Source organism: Pseudophryne corroboree, chromosome 8, assembly GCF_028390025.1.
Source record: "Pseudophryne corroboree isolate aPseCor3 chromosome 8, aPseCor3.hap2, whole genome shotgun sequence".
NCBI lineage: Eukaryota > Metazoa > Chordata > Amphibia > Anura > Myobatrachidae > Pseudophryne > Pseudophryne corroboree.
Window position 1 is genome coordinate 253,537,607 of NC_086451.1, and position 24,476 is coordinate 253,562,082.

Here is a 24,476-nt window from a genome sequence, read left to right on the forward strand (position 1 = left end):
CAGTACAACGGGAACTGGAAGAGATTCTGCGCTTGGGGGTCATAGAGGAGTCAAACAGTGAATGGAATAATCCCATTGTTTTGGAGACCAAGCCCTTTGGAGCTTTGAGATTCTGTAATTACTTCTAAAAGGTAAATAAAGTTCCTCAGTTTGATTCCTATCCTATGCCCTGGGTTGATGAACTGGTAGAAAACTTAACATGCCATATCTCACCACCCTAGAGTTAATGAAGGAGTACTGGCAAATTCCTCTGATGGAAGCTGCCAAAGCAACGACAGCATTCTCTACCCCAGTCTGTCAGGTCTGTAACGGTGTCTGTTCCCAGAGGGGGCACTAGTGGGTCAGTGGTGGTGCGATGGAGGAAACGAGGAGGCTGTAGAAAATTCCTGCGCATGTGCGCAATGATATTTACTTAGCACAAAGATGTATGACAGTCACTGAAGCACAATAACAATATTGATGGTTTAAGCAAGGAAGCCGACAGAGGTATAACAACAGTGACAGGTGATGATCTGTAAACTAGTGAGATAAACAACAGTGATGACCGGCCTGGAAGCCGATGGCAAACATCGATGGTCGACTTGGAAGTTGATGGTAACTGGATCAAATATGCAGATGATGGTAATGCAACTGATGACTGTGAACACAGGCAATAGTAACTCCAGTGATTGGTCTGGAAACCAACAGCAATATATTCACACAGTCTGTGTATATGCACAAGTCCACCAAGCCAAGTAAGGCCAAAGCAGGAGACAGTTTGTAAACTGCAAGCTGGTTGTTTTAAGTGCCAGATGGAATAGCACAGTGCTGAACGCAGATAAACAACACACAGGTGAGAATGGTAAGTTGCACCTGGAGAGAGTCTCTTACTGCATGCAGAGGTGGAAGCTGACTGTGGAAGGAATTGTAGCAGAGCTGGATGGCTGGAGCCTGTAGTTCCACTGGGACACTGGAGCAAGGAAATCACTGGAGACAGAAGACGCTGTACACTGGATGTGACGCGTTGTTCAAGGCAATGAGACTGAGCCGATGTTCCGGATTTATACCCACTGGTCAGCAGGCATTGGATGCTTGAATCATGTGTGCAGAGACAGCGCAGGATTGGGTGTTACAGGTCAGCTGACTGCAAGTGTCATGGCAGCACCCATGCTACACAGATGGTGGGTACACACTAGATGGACTTCAGGGGTACACAATGACAATGGGCACTGCGCCCGCGGACAGAGCATTCACGCAACCGCAAACTGGGGATGTGACCTCCGGAGGCCTGCACACCAGCGTGCCGGTAAGTGAGATGCCACTGAACACCGATTCCTGACAGTCTCTATGAGCACACGGGTTCACAGCTAACCTGGAGGAGTGTGCCATCGGAATTGTGGAGGCAAAGCATCTGGGGTATATTGTAGGACAAGGGCAAGTTAAACCTCAACCCAGCAAGGTGGAGACAGTCCTCACATGGCCTAAGCCAGAATGTAAGTGGCAAGTCAGGACATTCTTTGGTCAGGAGGGCTATTATCGTAGGTTCAGGGGCGGAACTTGCAGCGGTGCAGCCGGTGCAATGCACCAGGGCCCCGCCGCAATGAAGGAGCCCACAGACGGAGGCACTACAATGAGTCTGACTGACTCATTACATGCCACCGGCCGACACGCTGCAAGCCGCCGGACACCTTTAAAAAAAATGAGGCTGAGCTGGTATGCAGAGCTGTGTTCTGGCCAGAGGGGGAGGAGGATGCAGTGGAGAAGGAGGATGGGCCATCTTCCCCTCTCATCCACAGGCAGCCCGGCTGTTTCTTTTTGCTACCGGAGTATCACGTGACCATGCGGCTAAACTGTAGAGTAGCTGAGGTAGTGCAGCAGCATTCCTTGTGTGGCAATCAGGCAGGTGTGTTTATTTAGTTTTATTTTAATTTTTCTAATTGTACATTTCATCCTGCAAACTCAGAATCACTGACTTGTAGAGGTGGAGCCTACATTGAGGGGGCGGAGGTTGGGAGGTGGTGGGCAGGGTTGTTACAGTCAGCTGGGCTCTCTGCAAACAGTAATGGTGATTGTTACATTACACCGATGGCGATGGTTACATTACACCGATGGCGATGGTTACATTACACCGATGGCGATGGTTACATTACACCGATGGCGATGGTTACATTACACCGATGGCGATGGTTACATTACACCGATGGTGATGGTTACATTACACCGATGGTGATGGTTACATTACACCGATGGTGATTGTGACGTATAACAAAAAACACAGCACAGACCCCACTAAGGCAGCCAGGCTCAGGGTCATGTGTTGTCACCCAGGGTGCATGTGCTGCTCCTTCCTGCATGATGCATAGTGTGGGCATCTGTCTCCATGGGCCTGGTGTATCCTTGTACAAAAGGAATTGTCCCTTCTTTATACAGTGAGAAGCCTCTTGAGTTTTTGTGGGAGTTGGACTCATATGGCCGACAGTTATCATATTGTCAGTCATTATGTCGACATGAAGAACTGTCAAACAGTCCCTTGTGATCCATCAGAATTGTACTTTGTACCGGTGGCAGCAGTGCCTTTTTCTGGATCATATTCTACTATCCCTAAAGCTCTCCCTAGTACCTAACCTTAACCTTTCCATATCCCTGCAGCCTAACCCTAGCCACCCCCTCCCCCCAGTGACTAACCCCCCCCCCCACGCAACCTAACCCTAAACTTAACCCTTTGTGCCTACTATATTGGCGTAACATGTAAAAGGAGCGCTATTGTGTGGCGTAACATGTAAAAGGAGCGCTATTGTGTGGCGTAACGTGTAGAAGGAGCACTATTGTGTGGCGCAACGTGTAGAAGGAGCACTATTGTGTGGCGCAATGTGTATAAGGAATACTACTGTGTGGCGTAACGTATATAAGGAATACTACTGTGTGGCGTAACGTGCATAAGGAGCTCTACTGTGTGGCGTAACGTGCATAAGGAGCTCTACTGTGTGGCGTAACGTGCATAAGGAGCTCTACTGTGTGGCGTAACGTGCATAAGGAGCTCTACTGTGTGGCGTAACGTGCATAAGGAGCTCTACTCGGTGGCGTAACGTGCATAAGGAGCTCTACTGTGTGGCGTAACGTGCATAAGGAGCTCTACTCGGTGGCGTAACGTGCATAAGGAGCTCTACTGTGTGGCGTAACGTGCATAAGGAGCTCTACTGTGTGGCGTAACGTGCATAAGGAGCTCTACTGTGTGGCGTAACGTGCATAAGGAGCTCTACTGTGTGGCGTAACGTGCATAAGGAGCTCTACTGTGTGGCGTAACGTGCATAAGGAGCGCTACTGTGTGGCGTAACGTGCATAAGGAGCGCTACTGTGTGGCGCAACGTGCATAAGGAGCGCTACTGTGTGGCGCAACGTGCATAAGGAGCGCTACTCGGTGGCGTAAAATATATAAGGAGTACTACTGTTTGGTGTAATGTAATTCGGTGTAATGTAATAAGGTTGCACTACTCTGTGGCATAACTTAAATTGGTGGTACTATTGTGTGCCCACACCCCTTCTCAATGAGACCATGCCCTATCTTTTGGCACACATTTTTTGGATTATCGGGGGGGCAATGCATATTGTTGCACCTGGGCCCACCAAGGTCATGTTCTGCCTCTGAGTAGGTTCATATCCGATTTTGCCACCAGGGCAGCATCCTTAACTTAATGTCTAAAGAAACAGTCTCCAGTCAAGATAGTATGGTTTAGGACTACAGAGCCTCCTTGGCAGTATTTAAGGCAAGGTTTGTGCGCAGAGCCTGTATTACAAGCTTCTTATTTTAGGTGCCAAATTTGTGGCCCAAGACTAATTAACCCTTGCAAAACTACAGCTATTTATTCAAAATAGTAAAATATGGTGTGTGTGCCCTCTTTGCCAGTGTATTTCATGCTCAAAACAGTGTTGGGCCAGGCAAAATACAAGTGTTATATAAAAACACAGTACATGAGAGAGGCGGCCTGTGTGCTCAGGGAAGGTGTATTGGGGGAGGTCAGAGCTAGTGACAGCGCACAGCTGATGTCTATCATTACCTATAATGCCCCCGATATGTGCGCCCACCCCCCGCCCCTAGTAAAGGTCAAATCCATGCGGACCCCTGCCCATGTCAGCACCAGGGACGTGCAGTCAGGGGAGGCAGTGCCTCCCCTGTCTTTACGGATTAAAATAATATAAAGAAAATACTTATGACACATATTCTGTGTCATAAGTAATTTCTTTATATTATCCTATCTATTTCAGTGATTAAAAGTAATTTGGGAGGCACTGATAGCAGTGCCTTTCATTTACAATAGGGACAGGTTAAAGTGCGGGGACGGGGCAAAGCGCTGGGCTGAAAAAGCTCATTAAAACCAAAGGGGAAAGCTGCACTTCTGCAAGTGCCTCGTTGACAGGGGAAACCCGCCCCTGTCAGCGAGGCAGATGTGATTGGACAGCGGATACAATGCTGGATCCGCTGGTCCAATCACACGGCGTGGTGAAGCAGAGGCGGGTCCCGGGACCAGCTACTGTAGAGCTGTCACTACAGCAGCTTCAGCCTCAGCCAGCGGGACCCGGCGGTTGGGTTGCTGCTTCTTAGAGGATGCACAGTGGAGAGCTGGCGGCTGTGCGCGCTTCCCTCCAGGTTCTCGCTGTCCTGTACGGGGTGTGCTACGGCGGGATTGCCCTGCCTGCTCTCAGTGATGACATTCCCTTCCGCCTCAAATGGGCCGGGCCGGACTTCTTGCAGGTCAGTCACCCTGGATTAGCATTGCGGCGGCTTCATGAATACCTGGCACTGGGGGAGCATGTACAGTATACCTGGCACTGGGGGCATATCTGGCACTGGGGGGCATGTATACCTGGCACTGTGGGCATGTACACCTGGCACTGGAAGCATATCTGGCACTGGGGGGGGGGGGGGGGGGGGGGCATGTATACCTGGCACTGGGGGCATGTACACCTGGCACTGGGGGCATATCTGGCACTGGGGGGGGCATGTATACCTGGCACTGGGGGCATGTATACCTGGCACTGGGGGCATGTATACCTGGCACTGGGAGCATATCTGGCACTGGGGGGGGGTGCATGTATACCTGGCACTGGGGGCATGTATACCTGGCACTAGGGGGGCATGTATACCTGGCACTGGGGGGGCATGTATACCTGGCACTGGGGGGGCATGTATACCTGGCACTGAGGGCATATCTGGCACTGGAGGCATATCTGGCACTGGGAGGGCATGTATACCTGGCACATGGGGGCATATCTGGCACTGGGGGGGCATGTATACCTGGCACATGGGGGCACATCTGGCACTGGGGGGGCATGTATACCTGGCACTGGTAGCATATCTGGCACTGGAGGCATATCTGGCACTGGGAGGGCATGTATACCTGCCACATGGGGGCATATCTGGCACTGGAGGCATATCTGGTACTGGGGGGGCATGTATACCTGGCACATGGGGGCATATCTGGCACTGGGGGGGGGCATGTATACCTGGCACTGGGAGCATATCTGTCACTGGGGGGGATGTATATCTGGCACTGGGGGGCATATCTATATCTGGCACTGGGGGGCATATCTATATCTGGCACTGGGGGGCATATCTATATCTGGCACTGGGGGGCATATCTATATCTGGCACTGGGGGGGGGGCATACCTGGCACTGGGGGGGGCATACCTGGCACGGGGGGGGGCATACCTGGCACGGGGGGGGCATACCTGGCACGGGGGGGGGCATACCTGGCACGGGGGGGGCATACCTGGCACTGGGGGGGGCATACCTGGCACTGGGGGGGGGCATACCTGGCACTGGGGGGGGGGGGGGGGGGGGGCAATGTGCATCTGGCACTGTGGGGCAATGTGCATCTGGCACTGTGGGGCAATGTGCATCTGGCACTGTGGGGCAATGTACATCTGGCACTATTGGGGCAATGTACATCTGGCACTATTGGGGCAATGTACATCTGGCACTATTGGGGCAATGTACATCTGGCACTATTGGGGCAATGTACATCTGGCACTATTGGGGCAATGTACATCTGGCACTATTGGGGCAATGTACATCTGGCACTATTGGGGCAATGTACATCTGGCACTATTGGGGTCATATGTGTATCTGCCCCTTCCCCATATGTGTATCACGCCCTTATTTTCCTTGGCCGCGCCCCATGTGGCATTTGGACAAACCCATTTTTTGTACCTGTAAGACATTTTTCTACTTGCACCACTGGCAGTGATGCACAGAGGACGCTAGCGTTGTTATGTTGATGTCTGAGATGCACAGGGGGTGCTGGCATGGTAATTTAGGGGTCAGTGATGCACCGGAGGTGCTGGCTTACTTACAGTATGTAGGTGTCAGTGATACACATGAGGTGCTGATCGGGTTACTATATATCTTAGTGCCTCCCCAGTCAATGACCTCACCGCACGTCACTGGCAGCACTTTGGCGGTCACTGCTTACCCTGTGCTGCCCCCTTGCTTGCCGCCAGCCCAGCAGTAATGGATGGGGAAGCCCTGTCGGCATATACGATCACCCCCTTGTCCCACGGTGGGCAACAGTCAAGTGCCCTCACCTGTCCCGGATGATGGTCTGCAGCTCCCGGATCTGGTCGTTCATGGGCAGCAGCTTAAGCTGAGGTCCCACCTGCTGCTGCTCATCCTCCGTCCCTTCCAGCTCCGGGCTCCCGCTGCACTCGCTCTCCTTATCCAGCTCATTGCTGCTCCCGCTGCCATCGGCGAAGCGGATCTGCCGGTGTGCGGGCTCCTGCTGCTGCTCCCCCGGCATGTCTCCCATACACACGCCGCAGCGTGCTCTCTCTGCGGCTCTGTCTCTCGCGAGGATTCTGGACAGCGTTGCTGGTTGGTCGCAGCTAATGCCAATCACACGCCGCTCACAGACCGGATCCCCCGGGTATTGCTGTCACTGGTGTACCGGGAGCTGTGGCAGATACCCAGGAAGTGTCATAGCGGCGCCTCCGTTATCCGGCAACATGTCGTCCCCTCCTCTGCCGCCGGGGACAGTAGAGCGGTAATGACGGTCACATGGCGGGGACTGGGTGGGCGGAGCTTTCTATGCACGTGTGTGCCCGGCTACACTGCTGTGACTATCCGGCCTCGTCTCTATGGTGCCGGAGGACTGTCAGAGTCCTACAGCCCTGGTGCTGCTAGCCCCGTGATCAGGGATATGGCGCTGCTCATGTTGCTCGGTGTGTCCCGGAGGAGGAGGCCGGTGTCACCCTGGGAGTTCAAGAGGCCGCTCAGCTCCTGGTGTCTGGGGGATGGAAGGCTCAAGGCAAGAAGGCGGCGGAGCAGTGTGGAGCAGAGCCAGGTGACCGGTGGGGCAATGTGGCGGGTAACGTGCATGGGGTGACAGGAGGAGGGCGGGTGTGCAGTCACAGGCAGGAGCGCCAGCACCGTGATGACAGGTGAGAGGAGGAGCACAGCGCAGAGTATACAGGCTGCTGCTTCATTACGGTCACCCTCTCTGCACTACTTTGACAGTGTACACCCGGTGCACACATTCTGCCAGTGAGCTCAGGAATTAGGCAGCACAGAGGCAGTGTGCGGACAGTGTACAGGTGCTCAGCACTGTAGCTACACACATGAATGAGTAGAAGTGACCTTAGCCCTCAGCCTGACTCCTGTGTGCTGGTTGGTATCCAGACTCCAGGTCGACATGGAAAAAGGGCAACATGAGTTTTTCACGTTTTTTTTTTTTCATAATTTTTTTTTAGCTTTTTCATACTTTACGATCCACGTGGACTACGATTGGGAACGGTAACCTGTGCCGAGCTCTGCGGTAACGGAGCGAGGCACCTTGCCCGAAGCATGGCGAGCGAAGCGGTGCACTAATTGAGGTTCCCGGTCACTTTACGAAGAAAACGACACCAAAAAACCCCCATAAAAAAACTCATGTCGACCTTGTTCCTTGTCAACCTTGTTCCATGTCGTCTTAAGGTGTGTCGACCTTTATGTTGACGACCTGGAGTCCCAGACCCGTGCTGGGAGTACTGCCTCAGCACCTCACATACAGCTGTGGGACACATGCATAGGCAGATCCTTTACCTGTGCTGTCACAGCACCTAGCGTGTTATGTTGTGAGTCAGGAAGCTATAGTGATGTGGTGTGTGTCAGTGGCCGGGGTGGGGTAGAGAAGGCTCTGCCTCCGCTGGTCTCTGCATGCCCTGAACTGCATATGCCTACTGGTGATGAGAAACACCCAGCCGATATATCACAAGCCAGTTGGTGGGTGAATGCAAATGATACGTACAGATGTGTGACTGGTGTTGTTCACAGACATATCACATCGGCTTTGCAGCACAGCTAATGGCCGATATGTATCAGCGCATCTGATTGTGTATACGGGGAGTCCACCTGTACAGTTTCCTGCAGGGACTGATGTCACAGCAGGTTGTGAAAATACAAATGCCTGCCCAGCTGGATGACTTCACTGACATAGCGAGTGGATGATCGTTGTGTATGCTTACCTGGATCAGCCGCTCTGTCGGTGTGATGTTCCGCCGACATCTTGGTCCCGTGTGTACCCAGCATAAGTCTATTAAGACCTTTCTCTATCGTCCTAGTGGATGCTGGGGTTCCTGAAAGGACCATGGGGAATAGCGGCTCCGCAGGAGACAGGGCACAAAAAGTAAAGCTTTACGATCAGGTGGTGTGTACTGGCTCCCCCCCCTATGACCCTCCTCCAAGCCTCAGTTAGATTTTTGTGCCCGGCCGAGAAGGGTGCAATCTAGGTGGCTCTCCTAAAGAGCTGCTTAGAAAAGTTTAGCTTAGGTTTTTTATTTTACAGTGAGTCCTGCTGGCAACAGGATCACTGCAACGAGGGACTTAGGGGAGAAGAAGTGAACTCACCTGCGTGCAGGATGGATTGGCTTCTTTGGCTACTGGACATTAGTTCCAGAGGGACGATCACAGGTACAGCCTGGATGGTCACCGGAGCCTCGCCGCCGGCCCCCTTGCAGATGCTGAAACGAGAAGAAGGTCCAGAATCGGCGGCAGAAGACTCCTCAGTCTTCTTAAGGTAGCGCACAGCACTGCAGCTGTGCGCCATTTCCTCTCAGCACACTTCACACGGCAGTCACTGAGGGTGCAGGGCGCTGGGAGGGGGGCGCCCTGGGAGGCAATGTAAACCTATTTTTTGGCAAAAAATACCTCACATATAGCCTCCGGGGGCTATATGGAGATATTTAACCCCTGCCAGAATCCGTTAAAGAGCGGGAGACGAGCCCGCCGAAAAAGGGGCGGGGCCTATCTCCTCAGCACACAGCGCCATTTTCCTCACACAGCTCCGCTGGTCAGGAAGGCTCCCAGGCTCTCCCCTGCACTGCACTACAGAAACAGGGTAAAACAAGAGAGGGGGGGCAAATTTGTGGCAAAAATATATATATTAAAGCAGCTATACAGGGAGCACTTATTATAAGGCTATCCCTGTCATATATAGCGCTTTTGGTGTGTGCTGGCAAACTCTCCCTCTGTCTCCCCAAAGGGCTAGTGGGGTCCTGTCTTCTTTAAGAGCATTCCCTGTGTGTCTGCTGTGTGTCGGTACGTGTGTGTCGACATGTATGAGGACGATATTGGTGTGGAGGCGGAGCAATTGCCAAATATGGGGATGTCACCCCCTAGGGAGTCGACACCAGAATGGATGGCTTTATTTATGGAATTACGGGATAGTGTCAACACGCTAAAGCAGTCGTTTGACGACATGAGACGGCCGGACAATCAATTAGCACCTGTCCAGGCGCCTCAAACACCGTCAGGGGCTGTAAAACGCCCGTTACCTCAGTCGGTCGACACGGACCCAGACACAGGCACTGATTCCAGTGGCGACGGTGACGAATCAACCGTATTTTCCAGTAGGGCCACACGTTATATGATTTTGGCAATGAAGGAGGCGTTACATATTGCTGATACTACAGGTACCACAAAACAGGGTATTATGTGGGGTGTGAAAAAACTACCTATAGTTTTTCCTGAATCAGATGAATTAAATGAGGTGTGTGATGAAGCGTGGGTTGCCCCCGATAAAAAACTGCTAATTTCAAAGAAGTTATTGGCTTTATACCCTTTCCCGCCAGAGGTTAGGGCGCGCTGGGAAACACCTCCTAGGGTGGACAAGGCGCTCACACGCTTATCAAAACAAGTGGCGTTACCCTCTCCTGAGACGGCCGCACTTAAAGATCCAGCAGATAGGAGGATGGAAAATATCCAAAAAAGTATATACACACATACAGGTGTTATACTACGACCAGCTATAGCGACAGCCTGGATGTGCAGTGCTGGGGTAGCTTGGTCAGAGTCCCTGATTGAAAATATTGATACCCTGGATAGGGACAATGTTTTACTGTCTTTAGAGCAAATAAAGGATGCATTTCTTTATATGCGTGATGCACAGAGGGATATTTGCACACTGGCATCACGGGTAAGTGCTATGTCCATTTCGGCCAGAAGAAGTTTATGGACGCGACAGTGGTCAGGTGATGCGGACTCAAAACGGCATATGGAAGTTTTGCCGTATAAAGGGGAGGAGTTATTTGGTGTTGGTCTATCGGATTTGGTGGCCACGGCTACAGCCGGGAAATCCACCTTTTTACCTCAAGTCACTCCCCAACAGAAAAAGACACCGACTTTTCAACCGCAGCCCTTTCGTTCCTTTAAAAACAAGAGAGCAAAGGGATATTCATATCTGCCACGAGGCAGAGGAAGGGGGAAGAGACTGCAACAGGCAGCTCCTTCCCAGGAACAGAAGCCCTCCCCCGCTTCTACAAAAGCCTCAGCATGACGCTGGGGCTTCTCAAGCGGACTCGGGGGCGGTGGGCGGTCGTCTCAAGAATTTCAGTGCGCAGTGGGCTCACTCGCAGGTAGATCCCTGGATCCTGCAGATAATATCTCAGGGGTACAGGTTGGAACTAGAGACGGATCCACCTCGCCGTTTCCTGAAGTCTGCTTTACCAACGTCCCCCTCCGACAGGGTGACGGTCTTGGAAGCCATTCACAAGCTGTACTCTCAGCAGGTGATTGTCAAGGTACCTCTTTTACAACAAGGAAAGGGGTATTATTCCACTCTATTTGTGGTACCGAAGCCGGATGGCTCGGTAAGACCTATTCTAAATCTGAAATCCTTGAACCTGTACATAAAAAAGTTCAAGTTCAAGATGGAGTCACTCAGAGCAGTGATAGCGAACCTGGAAGAAGGGGACTTTATGGTATCCTTGGACATCAAGGATGCGTATCTCCACGTTCCAATTTACCCCTCACACCAGGGGTACCTCAGGTTCGTCGTACAGAACTGTCACTATCAGTTTCAGACGCTGCCGTTTGGATTGTCCACGGCACCTCGGGTCTTTACCAAGGTAATGGCCGAGATGATGATTCTTCTTCGAAGAAAAGGCGTATTAATTATCCCATACTTGGACGATCTCCTAATAAGGGCAAGGTCCAGAGAACAGCTAGAGATGGGATTAGCACTGTCTCAAGAAGTGCTAAAGCAGCACGGGTGGATTCTGAATATTCCAAAATCCCAGTTAATTCCGACAACACGTCTGCTGTTCCTAGGGATGATTCTGGACACGGTTCAGAAAAAGGTTTTTCTCCCGGAGGAAAAAGCCAAGGAGTTATCCGAACTTGTCAGGAACCTCCTAAAACCAGGAAAGGTGTCTGTACATCAATGCACAAGAGTCCTGGGAAAAATGGTGGCTTCTTACGAAGCAATTCCATTCGGCAGATTCCACGCAAGAATTTTCCAGAGGGATCTGCTGGACAAATGGTCAGGGTCGCATCTTCAGATGCACCAGCGGATAACCCTGTCTCCAAGGACAAGGGTATCTCTTCTGTGGTGGTTGCAGAGTGCTCATCTATTGGAGGGCCGCAGATTCGGCATACAGGATTGGATCCTGGTGACCACGGACGCCAGCCTGAGAGGCTGGGGAGCAGTCACACAAGGAAGAAACTTCCAGGGCGTGTGGTCGAGCCTGGAAACGTCTCTTCACATAAACATTCTGGAACTAAGAGCAATCTACAATGCTCTAAGCCAGGCAGAACCTCTGCTTCAAGGAAAACCGGTGTTGATCCAGTCGGACAACATCACAGCAGTCGCCCATGTAAACAGACAGGGCGGCACAAGAAGCAGGAGTGCAATGGCAGAAGCTGCAAGGATTCTTCGCTGGGCAGAGAATCATGTGATAGCACTGTCAGCAGTGTTCATCCCGGGAGTGGACAACTGGGAAGCAGACTTCCTCAGCAGACACGACCTTCACCCGGGAGAGTGGGGACTTCATCCAGAAGTTTTCCACATGCTTGTAACCCGTTGGGAAAGACCAATGGTGGACATGATGGCGTCTCGCCTCAACAAAAAACTGGACAGGTATTGCGCCAGGTCAAGAGGCCCGCAGGCAATAGCTGTGGACGCGCTGGTAACGCCTTGGGTGTACCAGTCGGTGTATGTGTTTCCTCCTCTGCCTCTCATACCAAAAGTATTGAGAATTATACGGCAAAGAGGCGTAAGAACGATACTAGTGGTTCCGGATTGGCCAAGAAGGACTTGGTACCCGGAACTTCAAGAGATGATCACGGAGGATCCGTGGCCTCTACCTCTGAGAAGGGACTTGCTTCAGCAGGGTCCCTGTCTGTTTCAAGACTTACCGCGGCTGCGTTTGACGGCATGGCGGTTGAACGCCGGATCCTAAAGGAAAAAGGCATGCCGGAAGAAGTCATTCCTACCTTGATTAAAGCAAGGAAGGAAGTAACCGCGCAACATTATCACCGCATTTGGCGAAAATATGTTGCGTGGTGCGAGGATCGGAGTGCTCCGACGGAGGAATTTCAACTGGGTCGATTCCTACATTTCCTGCAATCAGGATTGTCTATGGGTCTCAAATTGGGATCTATTAAGGTTCAAATTTCGGCCCTGTCGATTTTCTTCCAGAAAGAATTGGCTTCAGTTCCTGAAGTCCAGACCTTTGTTAAGGGAGTACTGCATATACAGCCCCCTGTGGTGCCTCCAGTGGCACCGTGGGATCTCAATGTTGTTTTGGACTTTCTCAAATCTCATTGGTTTGAACCACTAAAAAATGTGGATTTGAAATATCTCACATGGAAAGTGACCATGCTACTAGCCCTGGCTTCGGCCAGGAGAGTGTCAGAACTGGCAGCTTTATCTTACAAAAGCCCATATCTGATTTTCCATTCGGACAGGGCAGAACTGCGGACTCGTCCACATTTTCTCCCTAAGGTGGTGTCAGCATTTCATCTGAACCAGCCTATTGTAGTGCCTGCGGCTACAAGCGACTTGGAGGACTCCAAGTTGTTGGACGTTGTCAGAGCTTTAAAAATATACATTTCAAGGACAGCTGGAGTCAGGAAATCTGACTCACTGTTTATACTATATGCTCCCAACAAGTTGGGCGCTCCTGCGTCTAAGCAGACTATTGCTCGCTGGATTTGTAGTACGATTCAGCTTGCACATTCTGTGGCAGGCCTGCCACAGCCAAAATCGGTAAAAGCCCACTCCACAAGGAAGGTGGGTTCTTCTTGGGCGGCTGCCCGAGGGGTCTCGGCATTACAACTCTGCCGAGCGGCTACGTGGTCGGGGGAGAACACGTTTGTAAAATTCTACAAATTTGATACCCTGGCTAAGGAGGACCTGGAGTTCTCTCATTCGGTGCTGCAGAGTCATCCGCACTCTCCCGCCCGTTTGGGAGCTTTGGTATAATCCCCATGGTCCTTTCAGGAACCCCAGCATCCACTAGGACGATAGAGAAAATAAGAATTTACTTACCGATAATTCTATTTCTCGGAGTCCGTAGTGGATGCTGGGCGCCCATCCCAAGTGCGGATTATCTGCAATAATTGTACATAGTTATTGTTACCTAAATCGGGTTATTGTTGTAGGGAGCCATCTTTCAGAGGCTCCTCTGTTATCATACTGTTAACTGGGTTTAGATCACAGGTTGTACGGTGTGATTGGTGTGGCTGGTATGAGTCTTACCCGGGATTCATAAATCCTTCCTTATTGTGTACGCTCGTCCGGGCACAGTATCCTAACTGAGGCTTGGAGGAGGGTCATAGGGGGAGGAGCCAGTACACACCACCTGATCGTAAAGCTTTACTTTTTGTGCCCTGTCTCCTGCGGAGCCGCTATTCCCCATGGTCCTTTCAGGAACCCCAGCATCCACTACGGACTCCGAGAAATAGAATTATCGGTAAGTAAATTCTTATTTTTTTTTTCCCCCAGAAGTTTGGAGGTGTTCTGAGAACTAGGGTTGCTTGTGTGGCTGCACAGGGGACCTTTATTCATAATTGTAAACAAAATATTTAACCAAAGAAATGAACATCAGTCTGATTCAGAGGTGGATACAGTGTCTGCCTCTTTACAGGAAGCTACTGTGCTAACATATGCTAATGCTGCAGGAGGCGTCTTGTATAGCTAGATGTCTCCTGCATGCTTCTCTGATATGCAGCTGTGTCCGAAGATGCAGCATGGGATCGCTTGGGTGAACATCGGCCATCTAATTAACCCTCAGGTTAATTAACCCTCAGCCCTATGGCCGGGCTGTTCAGGCTCCAAGGCAAGGGACTCTGCATCGGAAGACACAAACGCTGTCCTCTGCATTCCCAGAAAACAGGGATGACATGTCCCCATTTTATGGAACACTGATCAGTGCTACCCCCTCCCTGCCCTCAAATAGCAAGCTGTGGCTTAAAGGGCACTGTGTGCAATGACGCAGTACCCATTTTGCACATGCACAGAACTGGTCTTGCTTATGTGCAGTGCTTCCACCACCGTAGTTGTAAGCAATCCATCGGGTATGATTGCAAGTATGAATCGGGGCCCATAATTAAGCACCTCTCATAATCTGTCCAAACAATGCCCAGGTGTGCCCAGGCCAGGGACTGGTATAATTGCTGCAGGCATTGTAATGGAAATTAAGCAAGTATTGAAAGCTATAATAAACAAGTATGACAATTAAAACTGACTTCTGGATGAGTAGCTTTTCCACTAGCTTTTAAAAGTCTGAAAAAGACACCTCAATCTCGCAGAGAAGCCAACCTGTTGCACTTAATGCTTTTAATGGGGGAGATGTAACAGACCTTGGAGAGCTAATGTACCAACCAATCAGCTTCTGTTATTTCTACAGGCTGCGTTTGAAAAAATGATAGGAGCTGGTTGGTTGGTTGGTTGGTTGGTTGGTACTTGATCTCTCTCCAAGGTGTGAAACATTTGGCCCAGTGTGTGTTTGCATGTGTGAATAGAGCCAAAAATAGCCAACTTTGTAGTTCACTGGTGCATAGCCCTTGCTGCTGAAAATGTCCTTACCTTGCTTTAGTGAAGTAAGCAGGAATCGTGTAACTCTTCCCTCTAGACAAAGGTAGAGAGAGCATGTTGAGTTCATTCCTCCTCCGATATTAGATGTTCTGCATAACCTTTCTGCATTTTGTGGTGGAAGTCATGTAAGGCAGAAGTTGCTGCTCCATGCAAAGTATATGATCAAATTCAATGATTGCTGGAAAGCTGGAGTCCGTGAACATACAGCAGATAAGGATCTGCAACCACAGGTGAAGACAAAAGCTGGGTGCACACCTTCTAATAAACACTTTCTACAGCAGAATTGGCCAACCTGTGGCCCTCTAGCTGTTGTGAAACTACACATACCAGCATTCTCCCTTCTCTTTGTAACCGTTTTAGCATTCCCTTGTAGCAAACTGTGGCAGGGCATGATAGAACTTGTAGTTTCACAGCTGGAAGAGCCACGGGTTGGCCAGGCCTGAGCTAGAGCATTTCATTTGCCGAAAAACGCTTACGATAATATTTTCAATGTTAAAATATGAAAAAATCAGCCTTTTGACACCTTTTTAGAGCCCAACCCCCTTTCAGACTTAGGGGGGTTTTCAATTGTTTGAAAAGTCAGTTGGGTGTCTGTGTTTTCCAGTCTATTAGATAGGAAAAAACAATCTAATAGACAGGAAAACACACCCAGCCGACTTTTCAAACAATTGAATTCTCCCCCATAGAAACTGACCCAGGAATTTTCCCGGTCAACCTGGGTCCATTCTCTGTGGGACAGGATCTACCTGGGTCCAAATTGCTAGAGCTTTGACCCTGGTCGCTGCCTTGGTTATTCCAGGGTCCGACCCAGGTTGCCAGCTGTCTAAAAAAGGGTGTGAGCTGGGTTTTTCGTGCTTTTACTCTTAGCCCCTTGAGAAATTTTCCCCACATTTAGAAAATGACACTTTTCAAAACAGAATTGTGCAGTAATCGGGAGCGTGCATAGCTCTGCTTATAGATATTATCGCGCAATAGATGCTTTATTTCAAGCTACGGTACACACAGATTTTACCACGGCTGATTGAATATGCCCCTTTACCTTTCCATGTCAAATATGATTTTGAAAAGTTCCACAAATATCAGAGGCATTGCAGATTCCTTCCTTATACCCCAGATTTTCAGCATAAAGGTTGCAGTTGTTTTCTCAGATATAGATTATCTAGAAATAATAGACAAAGGTGCCTAGTACTGTAGTAGTTAAGATTATAATCAAACCGTGAGAATCTTATGTTTGTAACAAAACTATATTTAATAGAGCTTATCTGGTGATTTTATGTTGATTTTCTTTAAATTCTCAATCTCCAGTCTCTTTGAATTGTGCATCAAGTTGTGTAAGGTTCTTATGGGTACTCTTATACCCCTTTTCCACTAGCTTTTTTAAACACGGGTAAATGCGCGGGGGCGTGCATTTACCCGTGTTTTTCCCTAGTGGAAACGGGTCCCCCGGCAAACTCCCGGATCAAGTGATCCGGGAATCCTACCCTGGTAGCTAGCCGGGTTGAACACGTGTTCAACCCGGCTAGCTGTCTAGTGTGAACTGGAGCCGTGTCGAGGCGACACGGCTCCCGTTCACAGTGCATAGGGAGGGCGGCGCTGAGAGATCATGTGATCTCCCAGCGCTGCCCCGTCACCAACCCGGCAATTGCCGGGTTGGTGAGCGCTGTCTGCAGGGGGATGTAGCACGGGTCGCAGCCGTGTCAGGCGACACGGCTGCGACCCGTGCTACGCTAGTGGAAAAGGGGTAGTAACTATCTACCCCCTAGTGAAGTCCCCTTGACAATGGAACAGAAAGCAGTAGTATAGTTTTTGGTTCTCTGGGGCAGATGTATTAAGCCTGGAGAAGTGATAAAGCAGTGATAAGTGGAAGGTGATAACGCGCCAGCCAATCCGCACTTAACTGTAATTTTTTAAACCCAAAGTTATTGGCTGGTGCGTTATCACCTTGCACTTATTACTGCTTTAGCACTTCTCCAGGCTTAATACATCTGCCCCTCTGTTTCATATGCCCTCATATTATTTGAATATTACTGGCCATAACTAATACTGGACTACAATAGGTTTATAAGGAGTTCAGATAAAGAGCTTATATTTCATTATAATGTACTTGTGGGTTTTTTTTTTTTATGTAATTGTTAATAAGTAATTCACTATAGCCCTGTTCTGTGTTCCATTTCCATCTGAGATTATTAAAAGTCTAAAACTACACAGAAATTGGTTTTATTTTTATGATCGAATTAGGTTTAAGAACATTTATTTCTCTGACGTCCTAGTGGATGCTGGGGACTCCGTAAGGACCATGGGGAATAGCGGCTCCGCAGGAGACTGGGCACAGCTAAGAAAGATTTAGGACTACCTGGTGTGCACTGGCTCCTCCCACTATGACCCTCCTCCAGACTTCAGTTAGAATCCTGTGCCCGGCTGAGCTGGATGCACACTAGGGGCTCTCCTGAGCTCCTAGAGAAAAAGTATATTTTAGGTTTTTTATTTTACAGTGAGATCTGCTGGCAACAGACTCACTGCAGCGAGGGACTAAGGGGAGAAGAAGCGAACCTACCTAACTGGTGGTAGCTTGGGCTTCTTAGGCTACTGGACACCATTAGCTCCAGAGGGATCGACCGCATGGAACCGGCCATTGATGTTCGGTCCCGGAGCCGTGCCGCCGGCCCCCTTACAGAGCCAGAAGCAAGAAGAATCCGGAAAATCGGCGGCAGAAGACATCAGTCTTCACCAAGGTAGCGCACAGCACTGCAGCTGTGCGCCATTGCTCCTCATACACACTTCACACTCCGGTCACTGAGGGTGCAGGGCGCTTGGGGGGGGGGGGGGGGGGGGCGGGCGCCCTGAGAAGCAATAAAAACACCTTGGCTGGCAAATATATCACAATATATAGCCCCAGAGGCTATATATGTGATAAATACCCCTGCCAGAATCCATAAAAAAAGCGGGAGAAAAGTCAGCAGAAAAAGGGGCGGAGCTATCTCCCTCAGCACACTGGCGCCATTTCTCCCTCACAGCTCCGCTGGAAGGATCGCTCCCTGGCTCTCCCCTGCAGTCTACACTACAGAAAAGGGTAAAAAAGAGAGGGGGGGCACTAAATTTAGGCGCAATATACATATAGCAGCTATAAGGGGATATAATTTAGTTAATCCCTGATTTATATAGCGCTCTGGTGTGTGCTGGCATACTCTCTCTCTGTCTCCCCAAAGGGCTTTGTGGGGTCCTGTCTTCTGTCAGAGCATTCCCTGTGTGTGTGCGGTGTGTCGGTACGGCTGTGTCGACATGTTTGATGAGGAGACTTATGTGGAGGAGGAGCAGGTGCCTATAAATGTGTTGTCACCCCCTGCGGGGCAGACACCGGAGTGGATGGACTTGTGGAAGGAATTACGCGAAAGTGTCGACTCCTTACATAAAAAATTTGACGACATGCCAAATGCGGGGCAGCCGGCTTCTCAGCCCGTGCCTGCCCAGACGTCTCAAAAGTCATCAGGGGCTCTAAAACGCCCGCTACCTCAGATGGCAGACACAGATGTCGACACGGATACTGATACCAGTGTCGACGACGAAGAGACTAATGTAATGTCCAATAGGGCCACTCGTTATATGATTGAGGCAATGAAAAATGTTATACACATTTCTGAGGTGACCCCAGGTACCACAAAAAAGGGTATTATGTTTGGGGAGAAAAAACTACCAGTAGTTTTTCCCCCTTATGAAGAATTGAATGAAGTGTGTGAACTAGCGTGGGCTTCCCCCGATTAAAAAATTGGTAATTTCAAAAAAATTACTAATGGCGTACCCTTTCCCGCCAGAGGATAGGTCACGTTGGGAAACACCCCCTAGGGTGGATAAAGCACTTACGCGCTTATCAAAAAAGGTGGCACTGCCGTCCCAGGATACGGCCGCCCTAAAGGAACCTGCTGACAGAAAGCAGGAGGCTCTCCAGAAAGCTATATATACACACACTGGTATTATACTGAGACCAGCTATTGCCTCAGCATGGATGTGCAGTGCTGCAGCTGCATGGTCAGACTCCCTGTCAGAAAACATTGACACCCTAGACAGGGACACTATATTGCTAAACGTAGAGCATATTAAAGACGCTGTCTTCTACATAAGAGATGCACAGAGGGATATTTGCCGGCTGGCATCTAAAATAAGTGCACTGTCCATTTCTGCCAGGAGAGGGTTATGGACCCGGCAGTGGACAGGTGATGCAGATTCAAAAAGGCACATGGAAGTTTTGCCTTATAAGGGTGAGGAGTTGTTCGGGGATGGTCTTTCGGACTTAGTGTCCACAGCAACAGCTGGGAAATCAGCATTTTTGCCACATGTCCCCTCACAACCAAAGAGAGCACCGTATTATCAGGTACAGTCCTTTCGCCCCCAAAAGAGCAGACGGGGTAGAGGCGCGTCCTTTCTGCCCAGAGGCAGAGGTAGGGGAAAAAAGCTGCAGCATACAGCCACTTCCCAGGAACAAAAGTCCTCCCCCGCTTCTTCTGCTAAGTCCGCCGCATGACGCTGGGGCTCAACAGGCGGAGCCAGGAACGGTGGGGGGCCGTCTCAAAAACTTCAGCAATCAGTGGGCTCGCTCACAGGTAGATCCCTGGATCCTTCAAGTGGTATCTCAGGGGTACAGGCTGGAATTCGAGACATCCCCCCCCCCCCCGCCGTTTCCTCAAATCTGCCTTGCCAACGACTCCTTCAGAAAGGAAGGCTGTGTTAGAGGCAATTCACAAGCTGTATTCCCAGCAGGTGATAGTCAAGGTGCCCCTACTTCAACAAGGACGGGGTTACTATTCCACAATGTTTGTGGTACCGAAACCGGACGGTTCGGTGAGACCCATTTTAAATTTGAAATCCTTGAACACATATTTAAGAAAATTCAAGTTCAAGATGGAATCGCTCAGGGCGGTTATTGCAAGCCTGGAAGAGGGAGATTACATGGTATCTCTGGACATCAAGGATGCTTACCTGCATGTCCCCATTTACCATCCTCACCTTGAGTACCTCAGGTTTGTGGTACAGGATTGTCATTACCAATTCCAGACGTTGCCGTTCGGCCTGTCCACGGCACCGAGGGTATTTACCAAGGTAATGGCCGAAATGATGATACTCCTTCGGAAAAAGGGAGTTTTAATTATCCCATACTTGGACGATCTCCTGATAAGGGCGAGGTCCAGAGAGCAGTTGTTGGTCGGCGTAGCATTATCTCAGGAGGTGCTACACCAGCACGGTTGGATTCTGAATATTCCAAAGTCTCAGCTGGTTCCGGCGACACGTCTACTTTTCCTGGGGATGATTCTGGACACAGTCCAGAAAAAAGTGTTTCTCCCAGAGGAGAAAGCCAAGGAGCTGTCATCTCTAGTCAGAGGCCTCCTGAAACCAAAACAGGTGTCGGTGCATCATTGCACGCGAGTCCTGGGAAAGATGGTAGCTTCCTACGAAGCGATTCCATTCGGCAGGTTCCATGCCAGAACCTTTCAGTGGGACCTGTTGGACCAATGGTCCGTATCGCATCTTCAAATGCATCGGTTGATAACGCTGTCTCCAAGGACCAGGGTGTCTCTGCTGTGGTGGCTGCAGAGTGCTCATCTCAGAGAGGGCCGCAGATTCGGCATACAGGACTGGGTCCTGGTGACCGCGGATCCCAGCCTTCGGGGCTGGGGAGCAGTCACACGGGGAAGAAACTTCCAAGGACTTTGGTCAAGTCAGGAGACTTCCCTACACATAAATGTTCTGGAACTGAGGGCCATTTACAATGCCCTAAGTCAGGCAAAGCCCCTGCTTCAAAACCAGCCGGTTCTGATCCAGTCAGACAACATCACGGCAGTCGCCCATGTAAATCGACAGGGCGGCACAAGAAGCAGGACGGCGATGGCAGAAGCCACAAGGATTCTCCGATGGGCGGAAAATCACGTGTTAGCACTGTCAGCAGTGTTCATTCCGGGAGTGGACAACTGGGAAGCAGACTTCCTCAGCAGGCACGACCTCCACCCGGGAGAGTGGGGACTTCATCCAGAAGTCTTCCAACTGATTGTAAACCGTTGGGAAAGGCCACAGGTGGACATGATGGCGTCCCGCTTAAACAAAAAGCTAGAAAAATATTGCGCCAGGTCAAGAGACCCTCAGGCGATAGCTGTGGACACTCTAGTGACACCGTGGGTGTACCGGTCGGTTTATGTGTTCCCTCCTCTTCCTCTCATACCCAAGGTACTGAGGATAATAAGGAAAAGAGGAGTAAGAACTATTCTCATTGTTCCAGATTGGCCAAGAAGGTCTTGGTACCCGGAACTTCAAGAATTAATCTCAGATTACCCATGGCCTCTGCCGCTCAGACAGGACCTGCTGCTGCAGGGGCCCTGTCTGTTCCAAGACTTACCGCGGCTGCGTTTGACGGCATGGCGGTTGAACACCGGATCCTAAAAGAAAAGGGTATTCCGGAGGAAGTCATTCCTACGCTCATTAAAGCTAGAAAAGATGTAACCGTACAACATTATCACCACATATGGCGAAAATATGTTGCGTGGTGTGAGGCCAGGAAGGCCCCAACGGAGGAATTCCAGCTAGGTCGATTTCTGCACTTCCTACAGTCAGGGGTGACTATGGGCCTAAAACTGGGTTCCATTAAGGTCCAGATTTCGGCTCTGTCGATTTTCTTCCAAAAAGAACTGGCTTCACTGCCTGAAGTTCAGACATTTGTCAAGGGAGTGCTGCATATTCAGCCTCCTTTTGTGCCTCCAGTGGCACCGTGGGACCTCAACGTGGTGTTGGGTTTCCTAAAGTCACATTGGTTTGAGCCACTCAAAACCGTGGATTTAAAATAGCTCACGTGGAAAGTGGCCATGCTTTTGGCCTTGGCTTCGGCAAGGCGTGTGTCAGAATTGGCGGCTTTGTCGTGTAAAAGCCCCTATTTGATTTTCCATATGGATAGGGCAGAATTGAGGACTCGTCCCCAGTTTCTTCCTAAGGTGGTATCAGCTTTTCACTTGAACCAACCTATCGTGGTGCCTGCGGCTACTAGGGACTTGGAGGACTCCAAGTTACTGGACGTAGTCAGGGCCTTGAAAATTTATGTTTCCAGGACGGCTGGAGTCAGGAAGACTGACTCGCTATTTATCCTGTATGCACCAAACAAGATGGGTGCTCCTGCTTCAAAGCAGACTATTGCTCGCTGGATTTGTAGCACAATTCAGCTTGCGCATTCTGTGGCTGGCCTGCCGCAGCCTAAATCTGTAAAAGCCCATTCCACGAGGAAAGTGGGCTCTTCTTGGGCGGCTGCCCGAGGGGTCTCGGCTTTACAACTTTGCCGAGCTGCTACTTGGTCAGGGGCAAACACGTTTGCAAAATTCTACAAATTTGATACCCTGGCTGAGGAGGACCTTGAGTTCTCTCATTCGGTGCTGCAGAGTCATCCGCACTCTCCCGCCCGTTTGGGAGCTTTGGTATAATCCCCATGGTCCTTACGGAGTCCCCAGCATCCACTAGGACGTCAGAGAAAATAAGATTTTACTCACCGGTAAATCTATTTCTCGTAGTCTGTAGTGGATGCTGGGCGCCCGTCCCAAGTGCGGACTGTCTGCAATACTTGTATATAGTTATTGTTAACTACAAGGGTTATTGTTGAGCCATCTTTTGAGAGGCTCTGTTGTGTTCATACTGTTAACTAGGTATATTATCACGAGTTATACGGTGTGATTGATGTGGCTGGTATGAGTCTTTCCCGGGACTCAAAATCCTTCCTTATTGTGTCAGCTCTTCCGGGCACAGTATCCTTACTGGAGTCTGGAGGAGGGTCATAGTGGGAGGAGCCAGTGCACACCAGGTAGTCCTAAATCTTTCTTAGCTGTGCCCAGTCTCCTGCGGAGCCGCTATTCCCCATGGTCCTTACGGAGTCCCCAGCATCCACTACGGACTACGAGAAATAGATTTACCGGTGAGTAAAATCTTATTTTAAAACATATCCAGAACAATTTTATGTAAAAAAAAATTAAACCTTTTTATAAACCTCATTGGCTGATATATTGGTCCACCGATGATTTAACCATTGAGACCATCATGGGCTTACATTTTCTTGGTAGCTGCGCCTCTCAGCAAACTCTGGCTGTACACAGAGAAGGTGAGGGCTGCTTTGTTTTATGTTTCCCCAGTGGCTGCTAATCTCTGCAGCCATGTTGGGGGGGGGGGGGGGGGGGGGGAATGGTGCAGGTGCTGGTGAAGTGGTAGGTCCGGCAGGGAGTTGCGGCTGGAGGCACTAGCTGTTGTCTGAACTAGCAAATAGTCAGTGGTTTGAAAGATAAACAGCTGACAACATAGGTCAGCAGTTGTGAAGATGCCACTTATACCCTTTTCGGACAGAAACGTCTGAAATTCCCGGCTTATTCCAGACATTTCAATGCCGGGTTGCTTAGCTGGGCCCAGCCTGACCTCCCTTTGACACAGGGAAGCAATTTACTGGGTGAAGCAGTTCAACCCGGTAATTTGCAGATCAACACGGGCAGTTTTTCTGTGTGAATGGGTTAACCCGGGTCGAAGTCTCAGTAATTTCAACCCAGGTTGACCCTTTCACACACAAAAAGGATCCGTGTTTATGGGCAAATTACCAGGTAGAACTTCTTAACCCGGTAATATGACTTTCTGTGTGAAAGGGGTATTAAACGGCCGGAGAAAAGCTGTGGCTCCAGGCGCTCGCAGGAAGCTGAAAAGGACCTGTTGCAAGAGACCACATTCGGCAGCAGGTGTCAGTGGCAGGCTGGTGGTAACCATCCGGTGTCCGGCAGTTGCATGTAGGATCAGTGAAAGGCTCAAACTTCAGGCATGTATAGAGCAGCTCCGGAGAACAGGGACTAGCACACTGTTATGCATAGCTGCTGGTCGGCCTGCAGCACGAAGTAGATTCTGTACCAGTCCACCCTGCCTAGTGAAAAGGTGGGTGGCTAGTTCAAGTATAATGGGACTGCTGTGTCAGGAGGCACTACAATGAGAGTCGCACCGACAGTACTGCAGCACTCTCCAGATTCTATACAGCTGCCGGCCATTACAAAGGGCGTTGGCTTGCAGCAGAAAGTGTATCTGGTCCAGGCCAACATGCCTAATGAGAGATGTGGCTGTATCTACTGCAACAGCCTCTTCTCTCATCCTACTAAGAGGGT

General features: G+C 50.1%; 2 protein-coding genes across 3 annotated transcripts in view; one reads left to right on the forward strand and one right to left on the reverse strand.

The window, feature by feature from the left end:
* UPRT (uracil phosphoribosyltransferase homolog) overlaps positions 1–6,783 on the reverse strand; it is a 132,221-nt gene extending 125,438 nt beyond the window's left edge. The window contains exon 1 of the mRNA XM_063937179.1: positions 6,563–6,783. Coding sequence (XP_063793249.1) covers positions 6,563–6,783 — 221 coding nt within the window. The remainder of the gene's footprint in view (positions 1–6,562) is intronic.
* A 237-nt stretch (positions 6,784–7,020) lies between these two features.
* The window catches only part of ABCB7 (ATP binding cassette subfamily B member 7), a 432,229-nt gene continuing 414,773 nt past the window's right edge, over positions 7,021–24,476 (forward strand). For both annotated transcript variants that reach the window (XM_063937177.1, XM_063937178.1), the window contains exon 1: positions 7,021–7,317. In XM_063937177.1, the coding sequence (XP_063793247.1) occupies positions 7,021–7,317 (297 nt within the window). The remainder of the gene's footprint in view (positions 7,318–24,476) is intronic.